We start from the raw sequence: 26,854 nt of genomic DNA on the forward strand, positions 1-26,854 counted from the left end.
GCCGCAGGATCCTGACGTCCTCCCGCCCGCGTCCACGCGTTGCTCGTCACCCCAGCAGGAAGCTGACGACGAGAAACGGTCCAGGACGTTCTCGCGCGATCAGCGATAACCAGCGGAGGAGCGGACGGATGTAAGTATCAGACATAGCGATATCGCTAGCAATATCGCTATAACGTCACAAAAACCAGTGACGTTATAGCAATATTGCTAGCGATATCGCTTAGTGTGACGGTCCCTTTAGGAAGCAGTTATGTTCTTCTAATTCTGAAAGCCCTACCCAAACAAAATAAATTGCTAGTTTGGGAATGTAATGTCTATATGTGTATTTCTCTGTTCGATTTTCTAGCTCAGTAATTGAATCTGCGTCTTTTTCTTTCAGGTACATTACTACAATGAAATGTTTGGTGTATGGGAGCCTTTGCTAGAACCTTTGGAAGTAGAGAAAAGCGATAGCTTTCGACCTTGGAGTCTTGAGGTTAAGGTAGGTTTTTTACTTATTACAGTTCAATTAAAATTTTTAATGAAACACATTGTCATCTGAATTTGATCTGCAAAACACAAAGCTTTGTTATGAAGTAAAAACGTTAAAAAGCTGAAAGGGTTGTCTGGTGTGTTAATATTGATGACCTATCCGTAGAATAGACCATCAATGCCATATTGATGAAGGTTCGATAGCCACCATCCTTGCTGATCAGCCTTTCTTGGTGCTGGCAGCAGCCGGATGCTTCAGTTGGAGAGTCGAACAACACAGTTCTGGCAACTGCAAAATAGCTGCCGTGGAGTGATGCAGATCATTCAAATAGGGGTAGATGTGCAGTACCCGGCACGGCCACTATACAGTTGACAGAGCTGTGCTGTTCGTTCCACTCTGCAACTGATCACATCTGGCCACTGCCAGCATGAATAGCTGATCGGCAGTGGTGGCAGGTATCGCACCTTCGCCCATCTGGTATTGACCACCTATCCTAAGGGTAGGCCATCAATATTAAAGCACAGTAAAACTCCTTTAATATACTGATGTGTGGAATAGGTATGACCCACTATGATAAATGCTTTACATGAGATTTATGATGATTACAAAATTCATTATCACGTAATGCAATTGGTTATTACACTTTCTTGTACCACTGCAAAAAATGTATCAATAGCAGCTTAAAGTGAATTCCCAATTGAAATTTATGTGCTGTGGTCCCTACAGAAAGTTTTTAGTTGGCCATGTATGATGACTGAGTAATAGATTGTAAAGTGCTATGGAATGTGTTGGCGCTATATAAGTAAAATGATTATTATTAATAGACAGAACCCTGTAGCAAGTGCAGCAGTATAAGATGTTTCATTGATATCAGGTGGTACTGTACATAAGTTGGAAAGTTCACCACTTTTTGAACCTTTGATAACAATGTTTATTTTAGGTGAAAAAGAAATTGAGAAAGCAGTCTTGTGAAATAGATGGTGAAGAGGAGAACTACAAGATACCTGATTATGTTACAGCCATAAACATTTTTTCCAAAGACCAGCTAAACATCACACTGTCTAAATGTGGGATTGTAACCCTAACTAACCTAGGACAGGTAAGAAGTTCAATAAATCACTATAAGCATTTTCAAGTGTTGACATATAGGTATACATATAGGTAGTGGCTAAACAATTATTTGACTGACCGCTATCCTCTAAGGGTGCATTTACACCTGCCGACGATGCACAGCATTAAATAATCATGATTGGAAAAGACATGTTTGTCATTTGGCGGTTTTTTAATAGCCTGTTTACACAGGCAGGAGGCGCTTCAGATATGCACAGAGCAATCAGTAATAGATTGTTTAGTTCGCATATACTGCCATTGTTGCCATTGCATTGCCATTGTTCTCAGTAAGGTAGGTCCTGCACAGGACAATGTAGCGCTGAGGATGATGTTCTCTTGGGCAAAGCAAAAGACCATGTCACCCAATGAATGAGCGTTTTTCTCATTTGTCAGGTGGTATGCAGCCTGTTCAGACTGCTCGATTTATAATCAAATGAGCATTCCTAAGAACACTCGTTTCCGAAAGTCAGGCAGTGGAAATGCACCTTTAGACTCCTTAGTTATGCTGGTTAATGGATTTGTTCACTAGGGGAGAGTAGCTAAGTGGCTACTTGGCCCTTTGTATCTCAGACAAGATCCACATGGTTTGTCCTTGCTTTTCAGCACTGGAAATAACTAGGGTTCATTGAACTCAGCTCAAAGATGTCAGATCAACCGACAAGTGACTGTATAAGTGGTCTCTCTGTCAGTGTATTAAATCACCCTTGATCTACCTTCAGCAGATGTGATGTGTACCTCTCGGAGAACATAGCTACGCGAAGTTGAACTGAGTGTCTTTTCATTCTGGAGTGCTGCAGTGTTTAATGCTGTCTCGAAAACAGGCTGCTGGCATTTAGAAGAGCTTCTGATGTTAATCAGTCTCCCAGTCAGTTTGGTAAAAGTTAATAATATAGGAATATTGTCTAATGGCACTTCATAGATGCAGCGGAAGATGTAATTTATTGATTTGTCAGCAGATCATGTTGAAATATCAACATAAAGATTTCAAAAAAATTCTTTAAAGACAAATATAAATAAAAAATCCTAATTGTCTTTATTTGAAAATTACATAAATACAAATGACAATACAAAAAGTAATAATAATTGTTAAAGGGAATCTGTCACCCCTTTTTTGAGATATCATATAATGATATCATTCAATTGTGTGTCACATAAGGATTCTCTCAGTACTTTTGCTTCCCCCTGACCCCGCACCTTTCATTCATAAATACCTTTTTTTATATCAGTTCAGACGTATGTAAACTGCCACTGTCCGGTCCGCTGGGCGGGGCTTATTCACCTCTCCCCCCCCCCCCCCCCTGTCTTGCTCTACACAAGAAGAAATGCATAGAGCAAGACAGGGAGGGGGGGAGCAGGTGAATAAGCCACGCCCAGCGGCAGTTTACATACATCTGAACCAATATAAAAAAGGTATTTATGCATGAAAGGTGCGGGGTCAGGGGGAAGCAAAAGTACTAAGAGAATCCTTATGTGAAACAAAATTGAATGATATCATTCTATGATATCTCAAAAAGGGGTGACAGATTCCGTTAAACGTACTCTAGAACAGGCGGGCAGAAATATAACCATACAAGCAATGGAGGGCACAATTTAGAAATAGATACAGACATGTCAGGTATATAATTGCTGAGCAGCATACACAAAATAGTTAAAATGCATAGTGCAACCACTGTAGATCAAAAATATATCATTGCGCAGCAAGGCATGTCAGCATAAATAGTATGGGCAGAGCAGAGGGGGGGTGAACAACAATAATATCACTGCATTACATAGAGTGCTGATCAATCATATAATGTCCCACATAATGTGCTTATTAAATAATGGACCGCAAGTGCAGATCAGCACATAAGAATCAATCATTACCACAATAAGCACCCCATTCTATTCTTACCCATGCCAGAGTCCAACCAAAGCGCGAGTGCCCCGATGCGCGTTTCGCTGTGGCTTCCTCCTTCCACTTGCGGTCCTTTATTTAATAAGCACATTATGTGGGACATTATATGATTGATCAGCACTGTATGTAATGCATTGATATTATTGTTGTTCACCCCCTCTGCTCTGCCCTTACTATTTATGCTGACGTGTCTTGCTGCGCAATGATAAATTTTTGATCTACAGTGGTTGCACTATGCACTTTAACTATTTTGTGTATGCTGCTCAGCAATTATATACCTGACATGTCTGCATCTATTTCTAAATTGCACCCTCCATTGCTTGTATGGTTATATTGCTGCCCGCCTGTTCTAGAGTACGTTTAACAATTATTACTTTTCGTATTGTCATTTGTATTTAGGTAATTTTCAAATAAAGACAATTTGTATTTTTTACTTATATTTGTCTTTAAAGAATTTTTTGGAAATCTTTATGTTGATATTTGGATTTAAAAAGCTCTCTGAGATTTTATTCATGTGTCTTACAGTATTTTTGAGAGTACCCTTAAGATAGGAACATGTATATTGTAACCCAATTTTCCCTACATGTTTTCATGTTCAAAGTTACCACGCTAGCCACTGAGGAGTGCCATGGACTTTCCTGTATTATTGCCGGAATATCTATCCTACCACCTAGCATCACCATCTACCCGTAGTGCCAACCACTAGTTTGTTAAAAGCTGACCCAAGGATCACATCAGTATTGTTCTCCATCAAGTTAGGAGGATACATTAAGTGGCATACACTGAAGCGAATTACTCCTCCATCGCTATTACATGATAATTGTATACGAAAGTGCAGTACAAACTGTGTCTTTCATGAAGACTGTACAGATAACCCCTACAGGGTCTTTGACTTGTCCTCAGGAAGTTGTCACCTCAAAAGGTAGTAGTAGTTTTCTTCCACCTGGGCATGTCTTGCCTTAATCACCTCAAACCCCTTATGGTTCTAAGGATCAGAGTGCTTTATGAACTCCCTGTCAGGTAATGTAGTAAATGGATGGAAAGAAGGTGTCGTAACTGTGATGGAGACCCCTTGTATGCATGTTTTGATAATGAATATATTGGATATATTAGTAGAGTAATTGTTTGTGTTGAGTTACAGTTTTGCATTAGTTATTGATGTTGTACTGCACATTTTGTACCACAGGCTTTTGCCGAAGCAGCCAGCAAAACATCTGATGTCTTCAAAAAGGATCAAGCTCCATTTGTGATCCAGAATTTTCTGGGCCTCCCTATTTCTGTCTCTCCAAGTGATTCATTTACTGCTTTAAATGTTGATCCACATTTGAAGAGCATAGAATTGGGAGATGGGGAGAGTCTTAGCATGGATTATGTCCGTACCAAAACCCAGGCTGATCAGTTTTCTGCAATGACGAGCCTTAGCAGTAAACACTTCTATATCCAGCTCAGTAAGTTACTAACGCATGCTTTGAAAAATAAATGATTTTTGTTATGTTGAGAAACCTTCTATTGCTCTGGATTAAAAAAAAAATCCTAATGAAATCACGTTGTTAAAATGTTTTTCTATCTCCTAAAAATTTACATTATCCAAGTGAGAATAAAAAAAGTCAAATATTCTTGCCATTTAAGTTGGGTTATTTATTGTCCCAACTCAGTACGGGCCCCGCTACCTCTTGTATCATTGCATGCCAATGATATGCTACCTGATTATGGCAGCCAGCAGTGAGCAATACAGTTAGGGTGCTTTCACATTGCGTTCAGGCACCCGCTCGGTGGCACTGTTGGGGCTTATGTCTGAACCGCCCGCAAAATTGGATTTTGACACATGCACCGACAGGGCCATAAACTATAATGGTCCCGGCAGAGTGAATGATGCATGGCACGTTTGCATTATGAGCGCCCGTCCGCTCTGCCGGTATCTTACTAGTCTATGGCCCTTTCGGCGCAGACGTGCGAATCCCGTTTTATGGGCGATTCAGATGTAAGCCCCAGCGGTGCACTGAGCAGGTGCCTGAATGTAATGTGAAAGCACCCTAACTGTATTGCTCACTGTGCTGCCTGCCATGATCAGGTAGCATAGCATTGGCATGCAGTGATACATGAGGTAGTGGAGCCCTTACTGAGTTGGGACATTAAATAACCCAATTTAGATTCAGACTTAAGCCCCTACGGTGCCACCAAACGGGTGTCGGAACGCAATGTGAAAGCGCCCTTACCGCTTGTCATCACTTCCTGCATTTACATTACACAAGTCATCGCTTTGTAGAGATGATGGAGTTCCAGCTATATTTGGAGCAAGATATGTTTTTCTTTAGTTGTTGGGAAACCCATTTATTAAAAATAAGAGCAACCAGCTCACCCCTGCTATATGACTGGGATCTTCATTACGGGGACGCCACTGCTGCAAGACTCAGTGCTGTTTAGATCCAATAGGAAAAACTCCTCAAGCCGAAAATCCGGTCAGAAACGCATAGGAAATTTATATTACATTGCTGGAAGAAATAGAAGATGTCATTCATTTTTAAATCGCACTGGAATAAAATTCTATTTTTTACCTGGATTTTCGTCTGAAGGAGTTTTTTCTATTACACCTATTGAATATCTATTAATGAATCCGGCATGTTATACGCATACCTGCAGGTTTTGTCAGCCTTTCTATATAATTTAATTTACTAAGAGTCTGTTGAAGATAACATTGAGAACCAAAAACAAATTTCTGTCACAATAATATAATTCTAATTTCAAAGTTTTAATTCCTCTACCAACTGCATGAGAATTATAAAGCTGTTTTTAGGACTTGTAAACCAAACGGATTATTTTCTCCATACCAGCTCCTCTGAATCACTCCTCCAGTGATAAGATCCCTTTAACCAAAGTGGGTCGAAGCCTTTACTGCGTAAGACATTCCGAATCTTGTGTTGAGCGGTACATTGTTTGTCAAATCGACTCTGTGGAAGGATCAAAGTTGGTAACAATTCGGTCACCATTGCAGGTATAAGCATGTTGGCTATTAATACACCTTCCAATTTGTATTATTTAAAGGGCTTATCTGGTAAAAACAAATTAGGTCTTATCTGCAGGATAGGTAATAGCTTGCTGATCGGTGGAGGTCTGACCGCTGGGACCCGCAATGATCTCCAGAAGGTGAAGCTGTTATGGAACAGCATTGCGCATGCTTGATTACTTCTCTATTCTCTTCATGCACTCGGCTTATTCCAGCCGACCCATGGGGGTATGAATGGATTGGCAGTTAGGAGTGTGCCCTGACCTTTTTGAAGCAGGGATAAAAGTTCTCCATTGGGGATAAAATTTCACAGATCTGCTAATTGGTGCAGGTCCCAGCGGAGAGGGCACCCACCCATATGGATTAGCGATAACTCGTTGTCACTGGACAACACTTTAAACATATGAAGGCAAAACAATCCTGTCCCTCTAAAAAGTATTAACAATGGGATATTACATAGCTCATGCACATAAAACCTTCAAATAATAGACTTTTCACATGTTGTCATTTTTACCTAGAAATGCAAATTGGCAGTTCCCCCACAAAAAAAGTGCTATCATGCTAGCTAGACTAATCTATCTAATGTTAATGTGTAAATAAACTTAGGCATCATTTTTGATATGTCATAGGAGTACCTGGACCCCACTAAATGCTCAAAAAAAGGCAGAAGTGCCAAGCATTTTCTCGAGCCTGCGCATCGCGATGCATGGACCCACGGGCCTACTGTTGAGCTCATACACTGCTCAGTGGGGGATTTCGCACAAGCTGTACCCCAGTTTAAGCAATCAGTGGAGGTCTCAGAATCTGGATTACTTGTATCACACAGTGGTCCCAACATGTCAAAAATAATTTTAAGTTTAATTAGTTTCTATATACACTTGTACCAAAACAGGCAAGAGCAGTACAAGAGTGCTACCTTTTTATAATTATACAAATTGTCTCTTCAGAGAGGAAGGGGACTAGAACTCTAGTGCCACCTATTGGAAGTAGCAATCCTAAAATGTCGACCCTTTAACGAGCCTTGTTACATAACTTAGGATAAAAGCCAAGCCAGAATCTCAATTTGCAGACACTGTGTTCCGGGGTACTGCCTCACCTTTTTATAAGAATGGATTTCTCAGTGATTGCATCATTTTTACTATTTTTTTTTTTTTTTTAAATCTCTGAACAAATCAAACATATCGAAGATTTTTATCATCTCTCTTTTATCATCTTCTGACACTTTGCAGATAAGAAATCACTTTTCCGTACCATTTGATATTTATTACGATGACACATGTATGGGGACTGCTGAACCAGAAAGTGATTTTAACATCCCACTATCATGCTACAGGTACAGTCTTTTCTTCTAGTGGCAACGTAAATTTGCTTTTCTTTGTCAGTAGAGCTGACATGACAGTCGAGCTACGTCAGGATTGGGAATAACACTTTCATCTACTAGCAGTTTAAGAATTATTTTTTTAGGCGTCTGACCAGTAATTTAAAGGGCACTTACATTAGCAGCAACCAAAAGCTTGTCACGACTACTGAGTGTGTGTATATGTATGTATGTGTGTGTGTGTGTGTGTGTGTATATATATATATATATATATATATATATATATATATATATATATATAGTGACTATAATGTACAGAGTAGATTATACTCCGTGGTAGTGAGCTATTGTTATTGCTATTCCATTCGTATGGTGTGTCATTGTTGCCTTTCATCAATTGCGCTGAAATCCGTGCATTAGGAACACTTGGATGGGGGCTTTATAAACACGGTTTTCAGCGCAAACATCTCATTATTCAATGTATTTGCATCAGGAAACTTGTGCAAAAACATTGCTAAATCTGTCACATTATGTCTGTTAGAATTATAATGTTCGACACTCTAAGGCCGGTTTCACATTAGCGCTTTTTCAGCGCGCGCACGGCCGGGGGTAGCTCCGCCCCCGAGCCGGCTCTCTGCCCGGCGTGCCCGCCCCTTGCTTGTAGCGCCGCCTACTAGCGGACAGCGGCGCCTGCGATCGGCGCACCCTATCTTTAGCATAGGGTGCGCAGATCGTGCGCAGGCTGTGCGCTAGTTGCGCTTTGACCTGCGCTGCGCACTTTTGACGGTGCGCCGTGCGCGCCAAAATCCGAAAAGTTTGATTTTGGCGCGCACGGCGCACCGTCAAAAGTGCGCAGCGCAGGTCAAAGCGCAACTAGCGCACGGCCTGCGCACGATCTGCGCACCCTATGCTAAAGATAGGGTGCGCCGATCGCAGGCGCCGCTGTCCGCTAGTAGGCGGCGCTACAAGCAAGGGGCGGGCACGCCGGGCAGAGAGCCGGCTCGGGGGCGGAGCTACCCCCGGCCGTGCGCGCGCTGAAAAAGCGCTAATGTGAAACCGGCCTAACACAAGGTAGGGCATAAGCCAACATTGATCGTACATAGCACCGACTTGTACTCAACCTAGATTCCAGATCTTAGATAAAATCGCATACACACACTAGGGCAGATTACTCTAGCTGTATTCCTGAGTATTGTGCAGGTGATCTTGTGTATATATGGAAGAGACATGCACTACTTGCAGACTCTGAACCCCAGGGCTGCAAGGCAAAAGTGATAAAATATGGAAGCCAGATACCTAGAGGCCATGTGAGGAGCTCATGAGTTATGGTTTGTTAACTCCTATTTGGCTAACACTAGATTACTATAAAGGTAGGGGTGATAATGTGCCCTCTATTGGACTGTCCTTTCATAATATACTCTTTTTTTTTTTTTTCCAGATCAACACTGTGCTTAAAACCAGCCCAAGAAGAGTATGAGAAATGTGAAGGAATTGACTTTGAAGAGTTCTTGAAAAATCAAGGTTTACTGTTGGGGAGAAAGTGTCAGTCTCGTAAAAGAAACACAGATTCTTTCATTGTAAATGTTGTACCCGTGATGGACACACTCATTTCCTCTGATTGTATCGATAAGAGATGGGATGTGCCATACGTTGTTCATTTATGGCCAAATGTCGTGCTACAGAATTTGCTTCCTTACCAGATAACATACTCTCGTGAGGTATGTGTATGGTCTCCTGCTCAAAAGTGTGCTAGATAAAGGCCTATTAAACTCAATATTAAAGATACTTATTACCCTGTTTCCCCGAAAATAAGACACCGTCTTATATTAATTTTTGCTCCGAAAGTTGCACCATGTCTTATTACTCTGTCGCTTCATTGGAGGACACAGAACCATGGGTGTTATGCTGCTGTCCACTAGGAGGCGACACTATGCATAATCTGAAAAAGATTAACTATGGCTCCTCCTCTGCAGTATACACCCCTGGACGGCGTCAGCCTTCTCCAGTTTTTCCTTAGTGTCGCAAGGAGGCACACCTTTTTTTTTCGTCCGTTTTTTCCTTTTTCGTCCGGAATACAGATGAAGAAAAGTGGGTCTCCAGCGAGACTCCCGGCATGGCTCCTTCCTTGGCCCCCTTTTTAGGGTTGCCCAGTTGAAGTGGAGACGGCTATTTCCCATGTCGCTCCTTCCCCAGTCCCTCGGGTACTGGTCCGAAGTTGAGACCCCCTCCTTCCCCAACCCCTTTGGGGTCTGGGTTGAGGTCGAGGCGAGGATGAAGACCCCCTGACGGTGACAGACGCACCCTCCCTAATCCCCCTCAGGGGGCATTAGGTTGAGACACCTCAGGTAGGGTCGGTGAATAGGTGGCACTCTGCACCAGGGACCCCAGACCAGCTGTGGGATCCTGCTGGGGCCAGAGGAGGGTGCAGGCAGACATGGCACAGCAGATACAGGGCTTTCTGCGCCCCTGTCTGCAGCAGCAGCGGCTCCATAGTGCTCCAGAGGGACCCCCCAAACAGGAACCGCTACCCCTGCTGCCCCCACCGCTAGCCAGTTGCCCATTCCGGGGGGGTCTGGTACAGATCCGACCCCCTCCCGGACTACCGCGCCGCCCTGGAGCCCTCCTGGGCATCAGACCTCTACTTGAGACAGCGGCTTCGGCCTAGCTGAAGCTGCCGCCTTTTCTCCGCCCCCCGGATGACTAAAATGACACTCTATAGTGTCATAGAAGGGGCGGATCGAGGCAGAAAGGGTGTGTTTCTACATAGCCCAGCGCGCCCTTTTCAGCTCTCCGCCCCCTCCTCCCTCTCCTCAGCGTCCCGGTGGCCATTCTTTTGGCTGCAGACATCCTGACAACGGATGCCTCCAGCAGGAAGGAGAACCACAGCAGTCTCCGGGGGGGCACAGAACTGGGATTTGTCGGCGCTGGACCTAGGGGCACACTGGTGGGGTAAATTCACAGCTGGGTTCTCTTTACTCAGCTGTGAATCCATACTACCTATAAGGCTCTCTGTGGGTTCCCTCTGCGTAGCCACCCCTGTAGGATCCCTGATAGCCAGCCTCTGTGCACTATGCCGGGCTCAAGAAAGAGAACCAGGCAGGAATGTTTCTATGCATTCTGCACAGCCTGCAAAGCCACGCTCCCCAGTGGCAGCACGTATCCACACTGACGGGATTGCATCCAGAACTCTGGGTCAGAACCCCAGGGAGTCCCTACCAATGCTTCAGTGTCGGATACCACGCCGGAATGGGCTACTCAGATGTCGCAGTCTATGACACAGTCCATAGATAACCGCTACATTGCTGCAAGCTCTGCAGGGTTGTGTCCCGGCTATGAACGTTACCCAGCAAGCGGACAGCTTGTCTCAGGAACATGCTGTTTCCGACTCTCACAGACGTAAGCGGACCCACAGGTCACGATCACCTGAGTCGTCCTATAGCACAAGGTCATCCCCTCCCAGGGAGAGACACCGTCATTCCAGGTCTCCTAGGCAGTCCCCTGTCAGAGACAGACAATGCAGTTCACCACAGAGATCCCCCACCACAGAAGACCTCCGCCCCAGATCGCCCACCAGGGAACACCTTAGCGATACACAGGATTCGGAAGGCATCTGTGACTCCGACTCAGACAACGAAACGGAGAGGTCCGTGGTACCTTCTCCCCCTAGCAATACAGCGCTAGTTGAGGACATAATCTCTGCCATCCATCGGGTGCTGGAAATTTCAGAGCTAGCCCCGGAAGCCCCAGAACATATTTGTTTCAAAAGTGTTCTGAAACCACCTAAGGTCTTCCTTAATCACCATGAGTTTCAGACGATACTTACTAAGCAGTTTTCGCAACCTGAGAAAAAATTTGCCAATCGCAAATATTTGGAAGCGAAGTACCCCTTCTCACAGAAGGACACCAAACAGTGGACAGATCCACCCGAAGTGGACCCCCCGGTATTTAGACTAGCAGCACAGACCCTACTCTCTCTACCAGATATCTCAACCCTCAGGGACGCCGCAGACCGGCAAGTAGAACGCATGGCTCGTTCCATTTTCAAAGCTTGCAGGGGCCTCCTTGGCCCCTGCGTTCGCTTCAGTTTGGGCGGCCAAGGCCATCCTGGCTTGGGCCAAAAAACTGCAGGAGGGTCTTCAAGCTTCAAATACCGGGCTCTCTGACCAAGCGGTTCAGATAGCAGTGGTAGCAGACTACATGCTTCATGCATCCCTAGACTCAGCAAGAGGTCTAGCGGGGATAGCGGCAAACGCCATTACGATTCGGCGTATCCTCTGGCTGCGAGAATGGAAAGCGGATGCGGCCTCAAAGAAGTCCCTCTCGCATCTTCCGTACCTTAGTGGAAGGCTTTTCGGCGAAAAGTTGGACACAATGATATCCAATGCCACTGGGGGTAAGAGTACCTCTCTCCCTCAACTGAAACCTAAACGCACGTTTAAACGGAGAAACCAGACACGATTACGATCCTTTCGGAACTCTTCGGGCTGGTCCGTCTCGCGCCCAGCGTAAAATCGTAACCGCTCTCCAGGGACAAGCCACAGACGGCGGAGAGTCCGGACAGGACTTGGCAGTCGAAAGCAGGCCAAGCGAAACCCAAGGGAGGAAAACCTCAGAACTTCGCTTCATCATGACTCACGAACTCCGGAAGACATCCCACCAGTAGGCGGGCGACTTTTACTCTTTCAGCAAGTCTGGCTGCCTATTACAGAAGACAGGTGGGTCAGGGAAATAGTGTCTTCCGGATACAAGATAGTTCACTTCCACTCCACCAAACCGGTTCTTCATCTCTATTCCACCAACACCATCAGACAAGGCTCGTGCCTTCCACCAAGCGGTCTCCTCTCTCCTTCAAGCAGGAGTCGTGGTGCCGGTTCCCACGAACGAAAGGTTACGAGGCTTCTACTCCAATCTATTTGTAGTTCACCAGAAAGGAGGCAGCGTCCGGCCATACTAGACCTAAAACAGCTCAACAAATATGTACGAGTCCGTCATTTCCGCATGGAGTCCCTCCGGTCCATCATAACATCCATGGAGCAGGGAGAATACCTTGCCTCCATAGACATACAAGACGCATATCTGCACATACCAATTGCTCCCGCCCATCAAAGGTTTCTCAGGTTCGCGGTCAACCAAAACCACTACCAGTTTGTCGCCCTCCCGTTCGGACTCGCCACGGCTCCAAGAACGTTTACCAAGGTCATGGCAGCCACCATGGACGTTCTACATTCCAGAGGCATTCTAGTCGTTCCGTACCTGGACGACCTTCTCATCAAGTCTTCCAACTTCAAGGACTGCGAGGTCAGTGTCTCAATCACAATAGACACACTGAGTCGTCTGGGATGGTTAGTCAACCTACAGAAATCATCGACTACCCCGAGTCAGACTCTAACCTTCCTGGGAATGTTATTCGACACTTCCAGGGGTCTGGTGCTCCTTCCCAAGGACAAGACACTGGCCCTCCGTCTGGGAGTTCGCACACTCCTCCGCAATCCTCCCCGATCTCTCCGGTTTGCCATGAGAGTCCTCGGCAGGATGGCAGCAGCAATGGAGGCAGTGCCATTTGCCCAGATTCACCTCAGGCCTCTTCAGCTAGCCATCCTCAGATCTTGGGACAGGAATCCCATCTCCCTCGACAGGGAGTTCCGGTTGACATCGTCAACCAGGAGGTCCCTACATTGGTGGCTCAAGCTAACTTCGCTTGCATGAGGAAAACCCTTTCTCTCAGGTCAATGGAAGGTCCTGACCACCGATGCAAGCCTGACAGGTTGGGGTGCGGTGCACCGACATCACAGGGCACAAGGCAAGTGGTCACCAATGGAAGCGACCTTGCCCATCAATATCCTGGAAATCCGAGCCATCTTCCTGGCACTGAGAGCCTTTCATCACTTGCTTGCAGCCTCGCACATACGGATACAGTCGGACAATGCCACGGCGGTGGCATATCTGAATCACCATGGCGGGACCCGCAGCGCCCAGGCGATGAGAGAAGTGGCACATATCCTCCACTGGGCGGAAGACGCGAGGTCGGTACTCTCTGCGGTCCACATTCCGGGTGTGGAAAACTGGGAAGCTGACTTCCTCAGCAGGCAAGGAATGGACTCGGGGGAGTGGTCTCTCCACCCTGAAATTTTTTACCAGATCTGTCAACGCTGGGGAACCCCGGATGTGGACCTAATGGCATCCCATCTCAATGCCAAGGTCTCCAATTTCATGGCGAGGACACACGACCTGCGGTCGCTCGGAGCGGATGCCCTGGTCCAGGACTGGACCCAGTTCCAGCTCCTGTACATTTTTCCACCCCTCCCCCTGATCTCCAGGGTCGTGAGGAAGATCAAACGAGGGAGTTCCAACCATTCTGATCGTGCCGGACTGGCCCAGACGTACATGGTACGCCGACATCGTACAACTTACAGCAGACGCTCCCTGGCGTCTCCCCAACCGTCACGACCTTCTGTCACAAGGTCCGTTCTACCATCAGAATTCAGGGGCTCTCAATTTGACGGCATGGCCCTTGAAACCTGGATTCTAACCAAGGCAGGGTTCTCACCGGATGTCACTGCGACTATGATCAGGGCAAGGAAGCCAGCCTCCGCCAAGATTTATTATCGTACCTGGAGAGCTTTCTTTTCCTGGTGCGAATCTCACGGACAAGTCCCACTCCCTTATTCCCTCCCGAAGGTACTAGGTTTCCTTCAATTGGGCCTAGACGCCAAGCTATCCCTAGACTCGCTTAAGAGTCAGGTGTCAGCGCTTTCAGTCCTTTTTCAAAGGCGCATTGCTACCAAACCGCAAGTAAGGACTTTCCTCCAGGGAGTTTCCCGATTGGTTCCCCCCTACAGACGTCCACTGGAAACGTGGGACCTCAACCTGGTCCTGACAGCATTGCAAGCACCACCCTTCAAACCCCTTAAAGAGTTCCACTCTGCATTCTGTCACAGAAAGGGTTTTTTCTAGTGGCAATCAACTCGCTACGCAGAGTGTCGGAATTGTCAGCACTTTCCTGCAGACGGCCTTTCCTAGCTTTTCACCAGGACAAGGTGGTTCTCCGTACTGTACCATCCTTCCTTCCGAAGGTTGTGTCCACCTTTCACATAAATGAGGAAATCTCACTGCCATCCCTTTGTCCGGTTACGGTTCATAGAGTGGAGAAGGCTCTGCATACGCTTGACCTCGTCAGAGCATTGCGGATTTACGTGTCCAGGACTGCACCCTTCCGGAAGTCTGGTTCCCTCTTCATTCTTCCGGAAGGCGGTCGCAAGGGCCTGCCGGCTTCCAAGGCTACCCTTGCCAGGTGGATCAAGTCCATCATACATGAGGCCTACCGACTTAACAGTTCCCCTCTTCCGGCCAGTATCACGGCACACTATACACGGGCAGTAGGGGCCTCCTGGGCCATTCGGCACCAGGCTTCGGCACAAGTGTGCAAGATGGCCACTTGGACTAGCCTACACACGTTTACGAAACACTACAGTGTTCATACCCAGTCCTCAGTGGACGCGAGCCTCGGTAGACGGGTTCTGCAGGCTGCAGTGCCCCAAGTTTAGGGTCCTGCTAGCACAATATTCGTCCATTGCTTCCCACCCAGGGACTGCTTTGGGACGTCCCATGGTTCTGTGTCCCCCAATGAGGCGACAGAGTAAAGGAGATTTTTGTGTACTCACCGTAAAATCTCTTTCTCTTAGCCTCTAATTGGGGGACACAGCTCCCACCCTGTTGCCTTTACGGGCCGTTGTTTATGGTTGAGTTCTCATATTGTTCTTCGAGCTCGTGCATAGTAGCCTTCTTACAGGCATGGTTATGTTATTCTCTGTTACGTTCCTCCTAATGCTTTTACACAAAACTAGAGAAGGCTGACGCCGTCCAGGGGTGTATACTGCAGAGGAGGAGCCATAGTTACTTTTTCAGATTATACATAGTGTCGCCTCCTAGTGGACAGCAGCATAATACCCATGGTTCTGTGTCCCCCAATTAGAGGCTAAGAGAAAGAGATTTTACGGTGGGTACACAAAAATCTCCTTTTTCGGGGGGGGTGTCTTATTTTCTCAAGAAAAAGAAGTGACAAATTTTTTTTGAACAAAAAAATTAACATTTATTAACATACCAGCATATACTGAACAGTAGTCATCACAAAACAGTAGAATAAAAAAAAACTGTGCATCGTATCAAGAATTTCTTGTTACTACCGTATAATTACGGTATTTCCATGTACAACATGTAAAACAACGAACAATGGTTCATTTACTGATCTCATTATTTAATAACACAAAACAAGATTTATTCAATGACAACTATGTCATCATCTTCTGTAACATCATCATAACAATCCAAACTCTGAAGTTCCTGTGGAATTTCTTGTGACTCCATTTCTTTCAGAATCATTGGCCCATATCTCTCATGTCTAGCAATAGCAGTGTCTTTAAATGAGCACTTCTTGTCAAGGTAGCGTGCTCGTAGTGCATTTGCAATGCAAGTGTCAGTGATTTTCTCCCATGAATTCTTCACCCAAGTCACAATCACTGGCAGTTTAGGTTTCACAAAGTTGCCACGTTGATTTCTCTCCATTCTGTTTTCAATGTAGTCATTGATTTCCACACGCAAATTGTCCTTGAATGGCTTGTTAATGGCGATATCAAGAGACTGGAGATAAGCCGTCATTCCTGCAGGAATCATTATTTGATCTATTTTTCTCTCATGAAGGAAGTTCTTCATGTCTTTGGCGCGGTGTGTGCTGGCTGCATCCCAGATCAGCATTCCTCTTTAGCTCCCTCGCATAACTAGCAGCAGCATTAAATCGACCCACTTCCTTATAACTGCTTGTGTGGCCCAGGCTTTTTCAGTTTCAAGAATATAAATGCCTGAAACACGTTCAATCTTGTCTTTCTTGCCCTTTGAAATGAGTAAAGGTGGGACTTTAGTGCCATCCAGACGCATCGCCAAAATACAGGTAACGTGCACTTTCATAAGCAGTGGAGGGAACGTACACTGAAGAGGCACCTTGTTGTTCAATTGTTGTTTGAGATGCTTGGCCCATAAACACTGCCGTTTCATCCATGGCAATCATGTTGGAAAGATTGTATTTAGAGAAGTCAGCGTCATCAACAAAGGTCTTTAATGCAAATGCGCGTTTAATAATTTCAGCCTCTTCCAGCCTAAAGAGTGTTGTGGATCTTCTCAAAGACAGTTCACTTCATTTAAGGAAGTTATCCAGCCAGTGTTGTGATGCCTTGAATTCTTCAGGGGCAATTTCAAACTGTGGTGCCATTGCAAGGGAAAATTCTTGAATCTGAGCCCTAGTCACAACCAATATCTTTGCTCTCCTGTCAGCAACCCACTCACAGATCAGGTCTTCCAGCTCGGAATATAATGGTTGCCGACCAAATCCAACCTTGCGCTTTTTAGCATTTCCGCTGTCCACTTGTTGACTGAGGTTACCATAATCTGCTCGCCATTTTTGGACCAATCAGACACTCAACATTTTCTCTTTGCAGTATTCAGTAAAATTTTTGCCCCAAGATTCTTCCACGATTCCTTTTTTGTACTCAACGGAATAGCTCTTTCTTTTAGCGCTCATGTCTAGGGGTAAAAATATACCGTATCACCATTGTTTACGGTATTTCTTTTACAGTACGGTATTTTACGGTAGACCGTTCAGCAGAAAAGCAGACAACAAATCAAAGTAACACACTACGGTACTGTAATTGCCTGACTCCCACACATGGCCACAAAATATAAGGGCTCTAAAATGGCTCCCACACACTTTCTGGACACTGTACCGCTACCGTAACAATCAACCACAGCAGTTCCTTTACCGTAGCAGCCCCATCATCATTTTGCAGCCCCAAATATTCCCATCATCCCATTGCAGCCCTCATCATCCCTTTACAGTCCCCAATACAGCACCCCCATCATTCCATTACAGCGCCCATCATTCTACAGTACAGTATTGCAGCCTCCCATCATCCTACATCATCCCACTGCAGCCTCCCATCATCCCGGTATCCCACTGCAGCCGCCCATTATCACAGTATCCCACTGCAGCCTCCCATGTGTGTACCGTGTACACACACACACACGCACCCTTACACAGACACACACCCATACACAGACACACACCCATACACAGACACACACGCACACACTTTCACTTTCTTACTGGTTTCCTCCGCGGTGCTGCTTTCAGTGCTTTGGTGGTGCAGGAGCCCTGGGCCAATCACAGCCCAGGAACAATCAGAGGCTATGGATGACGTTAGCTGGCCCATGGTTCCTGTGCTGTGATTGGCGCAGGGCTCATGGGCGGAGATCGGCACACAGCTCCGAGGCTGTGTTAACTCCTGCGAACATCACGGCTGCAGTGGCGGGCACCGGACAGCGGGAGCGAGACACAACTGCATGCCCCATGCACAGAACAAGGTATGCCTTATTTTCGGGGGGGTGCCTTATATTAGCAGGCACAGTGCTCCCCCTAGCATGCCTTACTTTCGGGGGGCGCCCTATTTTCGGGGAAACGGTAGTATTAGTTACAGTCCTTGGGTTTGTTGCATTCTGTTGATTTTAGTATTTGTTTTTAAGTGATCGTATAGCAGTATAGTATAATGATCATTCCTATTAAAGGAAACCTGTCCGGTTCCCCTGTCTCTACCTGCTACTACAGTGGCATAGCTGCAACATGCTGAATTCTAATAAGATGTTTCATATACAGTACTTACTAATCCTTCAATCTTTATATAACACACTTTTATCCTGCAGCACTGCTTATCCTATGGAGGCAGGACTAGTCCGGGTGGTGTCTCATCTACTGGGCTAGTATGCTAGCATGATTGCCAGTCTGCCTTTGGATCCTGCCATGGGGGAGTGTGTACCCAAGCTGTCTATCACGCCCAGAGAGGGATGATTACAAGATATGAGGCAGGCCTAGTCCAGGGAAAAACACTCCTCACCGGACTACTCTTGCCTCACTCGCATATACAATTCTGCAGGATAAAACTATATTTTTTAAAGATTGCAAAGATAATATGTTACTAACAGGTTTCCTCTAAAAGCAGATCTGTCATCAGAGTTTACAATACTATCTGCATTCATAATTGGATCTTTTCAACCTGATGAGGCTAGTGTGTTTACTTTGAAAATCCATGTCTGGATGGTTATACAAACCTCAAGTTAAAATGAGCAGGCAGGGAAACCATCACAGTGGATTAGGCCCTTAAGCCCCCGTCACACATAGCGATCTTGCTAGCGAGATCGCTGCTGAGTCACAAGTTTTGTGACGCAACAGCGATCTCACCAGCGAGATTGCTGTGTGTGACTCTTACCAGCGACCGGCCCCCCTGCCGGTTATCGCTGATCGTCCTGGAATACCCAGGACATTTTTTTGATCACTAGTCTCCCGCTGGCCAGCACGCATCGCTGCGTGTGACAGGCGGGAGACCAGCGATCAGCACGCTGGTAACTAAGGTAAACGTCGAGTTTCTAAGCGGCGCTCGCTGCTTAGAAACCCCATGTGTACCTTAGTTACCAGCGCGCTGGTGCAGGGAGCTGGAAACCAAGGAACACATCAGGTTTAAAAGTGCCACGTGCCGCTTAGAAACCCGATGTGTACCTTGGTTACCAGATCCCTGCTCCAGCGCGCTGGTAACTAAGGTACACAGTGGGTAACAAAGCGACGTGCGTCGCTTGTTACCCATGTGTCGCTGGTGCTGATCGCTGGTGAAGCTGCCTGTTTTGCAGCTCACCAGCGATCATGTAGCGATGCACCAGCGATCCTGACAAGGTAATATCGTTGTCGGGATCGCTGGTGCGTCGCTATGTGTGACGGGGCCCTTATTCTTACATGGAGCTTCATCAGCTCTAAGAGATCAGATGAATAATGCATTCAGTTTGCATGATGAGATCTGATGACAAATCTGCTTCCATTCCCTTAATTAAATGAGGGTTATTTATAGATAAAAAGTCTGTGTTAATTTAATGTAGGAGAATGCAGGCAAGTAGGCAACAACTTTCCCAGAAGTTACAGTAGTCGCCATGTCTGCTGCCCAGTATTCACAGCATGCCCTCTCTTCTATTTAGAGACCATATTTCTTGTTACAATGTCAATTTAAATAGATTATTCTGACTTTGTATAGTTAAATATATTTGTTTTTATCACAGGGTGCAGAGAATGAGCGTGTTCTGATAGAAGATGGCTGTTCAGTCCAGATACATAGTGCAGTCATAGATGAAACTAAGCTGAGATTGTGCTTATTAAATTATCTTGACTTCAACTGGGAAGTCAAGTATCACATCCAAAGCAAGCAGGCAGATATTCACTTCATCACATTCTGCAGCATCTCCGAGCTGGAGAAGGTAGAGCTGGATATCGCTGTCCATGTCACTTATACTACGGGGCAAACTATTCTAGCAATTCATAGTCCCTACTGGATGGTCAACAAGACCGGGAGACTGCTGCAGTACAAGGCTGACGACGTGCACCGGAAGCATCCTGCTGATCACAAGAAACCTCTTCTTTTCTCTTTCAAGCCAAAGAACTTTTTCCAGAATAATAAGGTATATCATTGGATACTCAATAGCAATTAATGGAAATGTTAACCTTTTAAAGAAAAAAAAAAATCAATAAGCAAACCAACCAAACAAGCCCAACTGGTGTGAAAATAAGCCTTTTTATTTTTTTACATCTTTGCACTACACCTGGCCTGGTGTTTTGTTTCTTTGCTTTTTAAATTAATGTAGGCAATCTTTAAACATACAATTGAATTTCTTCACTTGCACACAGTATTTGCATAAAATATGCAAGTGCTTCTCACTAAATTAGAATATCATCAAAATGTTAATTTATTTCAGTTCTTAATACAAAAAGTAAAACTCATACAGTCAGGTCCGTATATATTTGGACAGAGAACATTTTTCTAATTTTGGTTCTAGACATTACTACAGTGAATTTTAAACAAAACAATTCAGATGCAGTTGAAGTTCATACTTTCAGCTTTCATTTGAGGGTATCCACATTAAAATTGGATGAAGGGTTTAGGAGTTTCAGCTCCTTAACATGTGCCACCCTGTTTTTAAAGGGACCAAAAGTAATTGGACAGATTAAATAATTGTAAATAAAATGTTCATTTCTAGTACTTGGTTGAAAACCCTTTGTTGGCAATGACTGCCTGTCTTGAACTCATGGACATCACCAGACGCTGTGTTTCCTCCTTTTTGATGCTCTGCCAGGCCTTCACTGCAGTGGTTTTCAGTTGCTGTTTGTTTGTGGGCCTTTCTGTCTGAAGTTTAGTGTTTTTAACAAGTGAAATGCATGCTCAATTGGGTTGAGATCAGGTGACTGACTTGGCCATTCAAGAATATTCCACTTCTTTGCTTTAATAAACTCCTGGGTTGCTTTGGCTTTATGTTTTGGGTCATTGGTCGTCGTTTCATACTACAGATGGACAATCAGTTTGTCTGCATTTGGCTGGATATGAGCACACAGTATCGCTCTGAATACCTCAGAATTCATTTGGCTGCTTCTGTCCTGTGTCACATCATCAATAAACACTAGTGACCCAGTGCCACTGGCAGCCATGCATGCCCAAGCCATCACACTGCCTCCGCCATGTTTACAGATGATGTGGTATGCGTTGGATCATGAGCTGCACCACGTCTTAGCCATACTTTTCTCTTTCCATCATTCTGGTAGAGGTTGATCTTGGTTTCATCTGTCCAGAGAATGTTCTTCCAGAACTGTGCTAGCTTTTTTAGATGTTTTTTAGCAAAGTCCAGTCTAGCCTTTTTATTCTTGATGCTTATGAGTGGCTTGCACCGTGCAGTGAACCCTCTGTATTTACTTTCATGCGGTCTTATCTTTATGGTAGATTTGGATATTGATATGTCTACCTCCTGGAGAGTGTTGTTCACTTGGTTGGCTGTTGTGAAGGGGTTTCTCTTCACCATGGAGATTATTCTGCGATCATCCACCACTGTTGTTTTCCGTGGGTGCCCAGATCTTTTTGCATTGAGTTCACCAGTGCTTTCTTTTCTTTCTCAGGATGTACCAAACTGTAGATTTTGCCACTCCTAATGTTGTAGCAATTTCTCGGATGGGTATTTTCTGTTTTTGCAGCTTAAGGATGGCTTGTTTCACCTGCATGGAGAGCTCCTTTGACCGCATGTTTCCTTCACAGCAAAACCTTCCAAATGTAAACACCACACCTCAAATCAACTCCAGGCCTTTTATCTGCTTAATTGAGAATGACATAACGAAGGGATTGCCCACACCTGTCCATGAAATAACCATGGAGTCAATTGTCCAATTACTTTTGGTCCCTTTAAAAATAGGGTGGCACATGTTAAGGAGCTGAAACTCCTAAACTATTCATCCAATTTTAATGTGGATACTCTCAAATGAAAGCTGTAAGTCTGAACTTCAACTGCATCTGAATTGCTTTGTTTAAAATTCATTGTGGTACTGTCTAGAACCAAAATTTGAAAAATGTTGTCTCTGTCCAAATATATATGGACCTAACTAACTGTATATTATATAGAGTCATTACAGAGTGATCTCTTTCAAGTGTTTATTTCTGGTAATGTTGATGTTGATGATTATGGCTTATAGCCAATGAAAACCCAAAAGTCATTATCTCAGTAAATTAGAATACTTTATAACATCAGCTTGAAAACATTATTTTAAAATCCGAAATGTTGGCCTACTGAAATGTATATTCAGTAAATGCACTAAATACTTGGTTGGGGCTCCTTTTGCATCAATTACTGCATCAACGCGGCGTGGCATGGAGGTGATCAGCCTGTGACACTGCTGAGGGGTTATGGAAGCCCAGGTTGCTTTGATAGCAGCCTTCAGCTCGTTTGCATTGTTGGGTCTGGTGACTCTCATCTTCCTCTTGACAATACCCCATAGATTCTCTATGAGGTTAAGGTTAGGTGAGTTTGCTGGCCAATCAAGCACAGTGATACTGTTGTTTGTAAACCAGGTATTGGTACTTTTGGCAGTGTGGACAGGTGCCAAGTCCTGCTGGAGAATGATATTTCCATCTCCAAAAAGCTTGTCGGCAGAGGGAAGTATGAAGTGCTCTAAAATCCTGGTAGACAGCTGCACTGATTTTGGTCTTGATAAAACAGTGTACCTACACCAGCAGATGACATGGCTCCCCAATCCATCACTGATTGTTGAAACTTCACATTAGACCTCAAGCAGCTTTGATTGTGTGCCTCTCCACTCTTCCTCCAGACTCTGGGACATTGATTTCCAAATGAAATGCAAAACCTATTTTAATCCGAATACAACACCTTAGACCACTGAGCAACAGACCAATTCTTTTTCTCCTTGGCCCAGGTAAGACGCTTCTGGCGTTGTTTATTGGACATGAGTAGCTTGACACAAGGAATGCGACACTTGTAGCCAATGTCCTGGATACATCTGTGTGTGGTGGACCTTGAAGCAATGACTCCAGCAGCAGCCCAGTCCTTGTGAATCTCCCCCAAATCTTTGAATGGCCTTTTCTTAACAATTCTTTCAAGGCTGCAGTTATCCCGGTTGCTTGTGCACCTTTTTCTACCTCACTTTTTCTTCCACTCAACTTTCCATTAATATGCTTGGATCCAGCACTCTGTGAACAGCCAGCTTCTTTAGCAATGACCTTTTGTGGCTTACTTTCCTTGTGGAGTGTGTCAATGACTGCCTTCTGGACATCTGTCAAGTCAGCAGTCTTACCAATGATTGTAGAGCCTACTGAAACAGAGTAAAGAACTTTTTTAAACACTTAAGGGCCTGTCACACTAAGCGATATCGCTAGCAATATCGCTATAACTTGTGACGTTATAGCGATATTGCTAGTGATATCGCTGTGTGTGATACCTACCTACAACCCGCTCCCCCGCTGTTTATCGCTGATCGCGCGAGATCAGGCTGGACCGTTTCTCGTCGTCAGCTTCCTGCGGCGCTTCCTGCTGTGACAACGAGCGACGCGTGGAGCTGGGCAAGAGGACGCAGGATCGCCTGGTGTGACAGGTAAGTAGCGACCCCCGTCCCCAGCGATGTCGCTAGTGAGATCTGCCTGTGTGGCAGCTCACTAGCGACCACTTAGCGATGTACCAGCGATCCTGACCGCGTCATATCGCTGGTCGGGATCGCTGGTACATCGCTATGTATGACAGTACCTTTAGGAAGCCTTTGTGGGTCTTTTTTGTAAATTATTCTAATTCACTGAGATAATGACTTTTAGGTTTTCATTGGCTGTAAGCCATAATCATCAACATTAACAGAAATAAACACCTGAAATACATCACTCTGTTGGTAATGACTCTATATAATAAATGAGTTACATTTTTTGTTTTGAAGAACTGAAATAAATTAACTTTTTGATATTTTAATTTAGTGAGAAGCTCCTGTATTTAGTAATATTTCTGAAACGAAAGATAACAGAGCTTTATATATAATGTCTGACAGTGGCATTTAACTTTTGCTTACCGGAAGCGAGTCCCTAATCCCGCCCATCTGTGATCCTGTTACATGATCATGGGTCACTGATGGGTCAGCATGACAACCAGAGGTCTCCTGCAGACTTCTCTGGTTGTCATTGCCAGATTGCTATGAGCACCACCCCGTGGTCAGCGCTCATAGCAAGTGAGCATTTAGGCTTCAAATAGGCGATCTGATCATCGCCTGTGTGTAGCAGAGGCGAGACGAGTATTGGAGACTATTGAAGTATACAAAAAGTTTTAAAAAAAAAAAATGTTTTTAAGAAATAAAATAAAAATCAAACATACACATACTTGGTATTGCTGCATTCAGAATTGCCCGATCTATTGAAATAAAAAAAATTAACTCGATCGCTAAGCAGCGTAAAGAGAAAAAAATTCAAAATGTCAAAAATACGTTTTTTTGGTCGCCGCTACTTTGCAATAAAATGCAATAACGAGCAATCAAAAGATCTTATCTACACCATAATGGTATCAATAAAAATGTCTGCCCGATGTGCAAAAGATAAGCCTCACCCAGCCCAAAATCATGAAAAATGGAAATGCTACAGATCTCGGAAAATGGTGCCTTTTTTTATTTTTTTTTTCCAAATTTTGGATTTGTTTTTTCACCACTTAAATAAAAAAGAACCTAGACATGTTTGGTGTCTATGAACTCGTAATGACCTGGAGAATCATAATGGCAGGTCAGTTTTAGCATTTAATGAACATGGTAAAAAAAAAAAAAAACAACTATGAAATTGCACTTTTTGCAATTTCACCGCACTTGGAATTTTTTTCCCGTTTTCCAGTACACGATATGTTAAAATCAATGGTGTCTGTAGTTAATAGTTTGGAGTCAGACCTCTTGTGTCCATGTGCATTTTTATTATTAAAAATCCACACGTTTTTGGCTACATTCGTAATTCTTATTGTGTACCAGCTATGTGACTTGTTTTACTTGTTTTGATTTATGTTTCATGTAAGGTCACATAAAAATCTGCTGAAAATTTAATTCACAGCCTTCACCCTTTAGAATTTCTTTGTGCAGCAACATATCTGCGCCGTGGTAACACATACAGTAGTGATAGATTGGGCATTATACATAAGTCAAAGAACTAATAGCAGGAACATATCATGTATGCTCATGTCATCATCTTGGTGCCATCATTTAGCGTCGTGTGCTGCTTTCACAGGTACAACTCATGATCACTGACAGCGAATTGTCTGATCCCTTTTCATTGGATACCGTCGGTACTCATGGCTCTGTCAAGTGCAAGAGTAAGCACCTGGAGTACCAGGTAAGGGACTTCTAGGCTCACTAAAATATCCCCACTCACAGGAATATGTATGTACTAATTATTTACTTTATTGTCCATTTTAGGTGGGTGTCTCCATTTATGCCAGCAGTTTTAATCTCACCAGAATTGTTACGTTTACCCCATTTTTTATGATTGCCAATAGAAGTATTTATAAGGTGGATATCATTGAAGAGGGCACAGAGAGAGTGGTTGTCATTGGCTCTGGACAGGTGAGTTTTTGTGGTGTCCACAGTGGTTCTGTCTTTTCCTCTGCCATACAGAATAGCTGGGATATGGAGATCTCTTTGTTTTGTCTGACCAACCATGCAGGCCAGGAAAGTGTAAATTCGGCTTTATACAGAACTGCAACTATACTGCTCTTGTGTGAACCTAGCCCATGCAAAATAGTTTTTGTGGTTTTCTATCTTTTTTTATTGTTGTGCTGAATGTTATGAGATATAATTGTAGTAAATGAAAAATATGTTGCAATTTTTCATGTGTCAGTACATGTTTTTTGTAGGATGGTCGTAGACATAAGGTATCTACAGACTATAGGGAGATTCAGTGCGATCTGCCGACAATCACTTGTCTGTCGTCATCATACACATAACAATGACTGCAGATGCAAGTACATTTAGATAAAGTCTGCCAATAACCTGCTGAAAATATCTCATGTCTATGGCCAAATTTAGGTATATGGTAAGTTTGCGACAGTTATTCCATCCCATACTCTCAATACACATGTATTCATAGTGGGTAGAGGAAAGTGAGCCTCATTCAGACATCCCTTGTAGAGGCTTATACTCAACACAAAATAATCAAGTACCGTATATACTTGTGTATAAGCCGACCCGTGTATAAGCCGACCCCCCCCCCCCCCCCCCCCTAATTTTGCCACAAAAAACTGGGAAAACTTACTGACTCGCGTATAAGCCTGGGGTTAATGGTGGTCCAAGAAGATGATCCATAGATAAAAAAAAACCCATATGCTGCTGCACAAGGGTTAATGCTGGCCCAAGAAGATGCTCCATAAATACCCCCCATATGCTGCTGCACAAGGGTTAATGCTGCCCCAAAAGATGCTCCATAAATACCCCCCCCATATGCTGCTGCACAAGGGTTAATGCTGCTCCATAAGATGCTCCATAATTACCCCCATAATATGCTGCCCCATAAGATGCTCCATAAATATCCCCCTCATGCTGCTGCACAAGGGTTAATGCTGCCCCATACGATGCTCCACAAATACCCCCATAATATGCTGCTGCACAAGGGTTAATGCTGCCTCGTAAGATGCTCCATA

General features: G+C 44.5%; 1 protein-coding gene across 1 annotated transcript in view; it reads left to right on the forward strand.

Moving 5' to 3' along the window:
* The window catches only part of VPS13A (vacuolar protein sorting 13 homolog A), a 386,554-nt gene that overhangs the window by 264,678 nt on the left and 95,022 nt on the right, over positions 1 to 26,854 (forward strand). Inside the window, exons 42-50 of the mRNA XM_073543803.1 lie at positions 380 to 481; positions 1,413 to 1,571; positions 4,663 to 4,924; positions 6,308 to 6,468; positions 7,710 to 7,813; positions 9,237 to 9,516; positions 19,943 to 20,338; positions 25,447 to 25,551; positions 25,635 to 25,781. Of these exons, the coding sequence (XP_073399904.1) occupies positions 380 to 481; positions 1,413 to 1,571; positions 4,663 to 4,924; positions 6,308 to 6,468; positions 7,710 to 7,813; positions 9,237 to 9,516; positions 19,943 to 20,338; positions 25,447 to 25,551; positions 25,635 to 25,781 (1,716 nt within the window). The remainder of the gene's footprint in view (positions 1 to 379; positions 482 to 1,412; positions 1,572 to 4,662; positions 4,925 to 6,307; positions 6,469 to 7,709; positions 7,814 to 9,236; positions 9,517 to 19,942; positions 20,339 to 25,446; positions 25,552 to 25,634; positions 25,782 to 26,854) is intronic.

This window comes from Dendrobates tinctorius, unplaced genomic scaffold (assembly GCF_039654945.1).
Source record: "Dendrobates tinctorius isolate UK_male_01 unplaced genomic scaffold, ASM3965494v1 ptg000134l, whole genome shotgun sequence".
In the NCBI taxonomy this organism is placed as follows: Eukaryota; Metazoa; Chordata; class Amphibia; order Anura; family Dendrobatidae; genus Dendrobates; species Dendrobates tinctorius.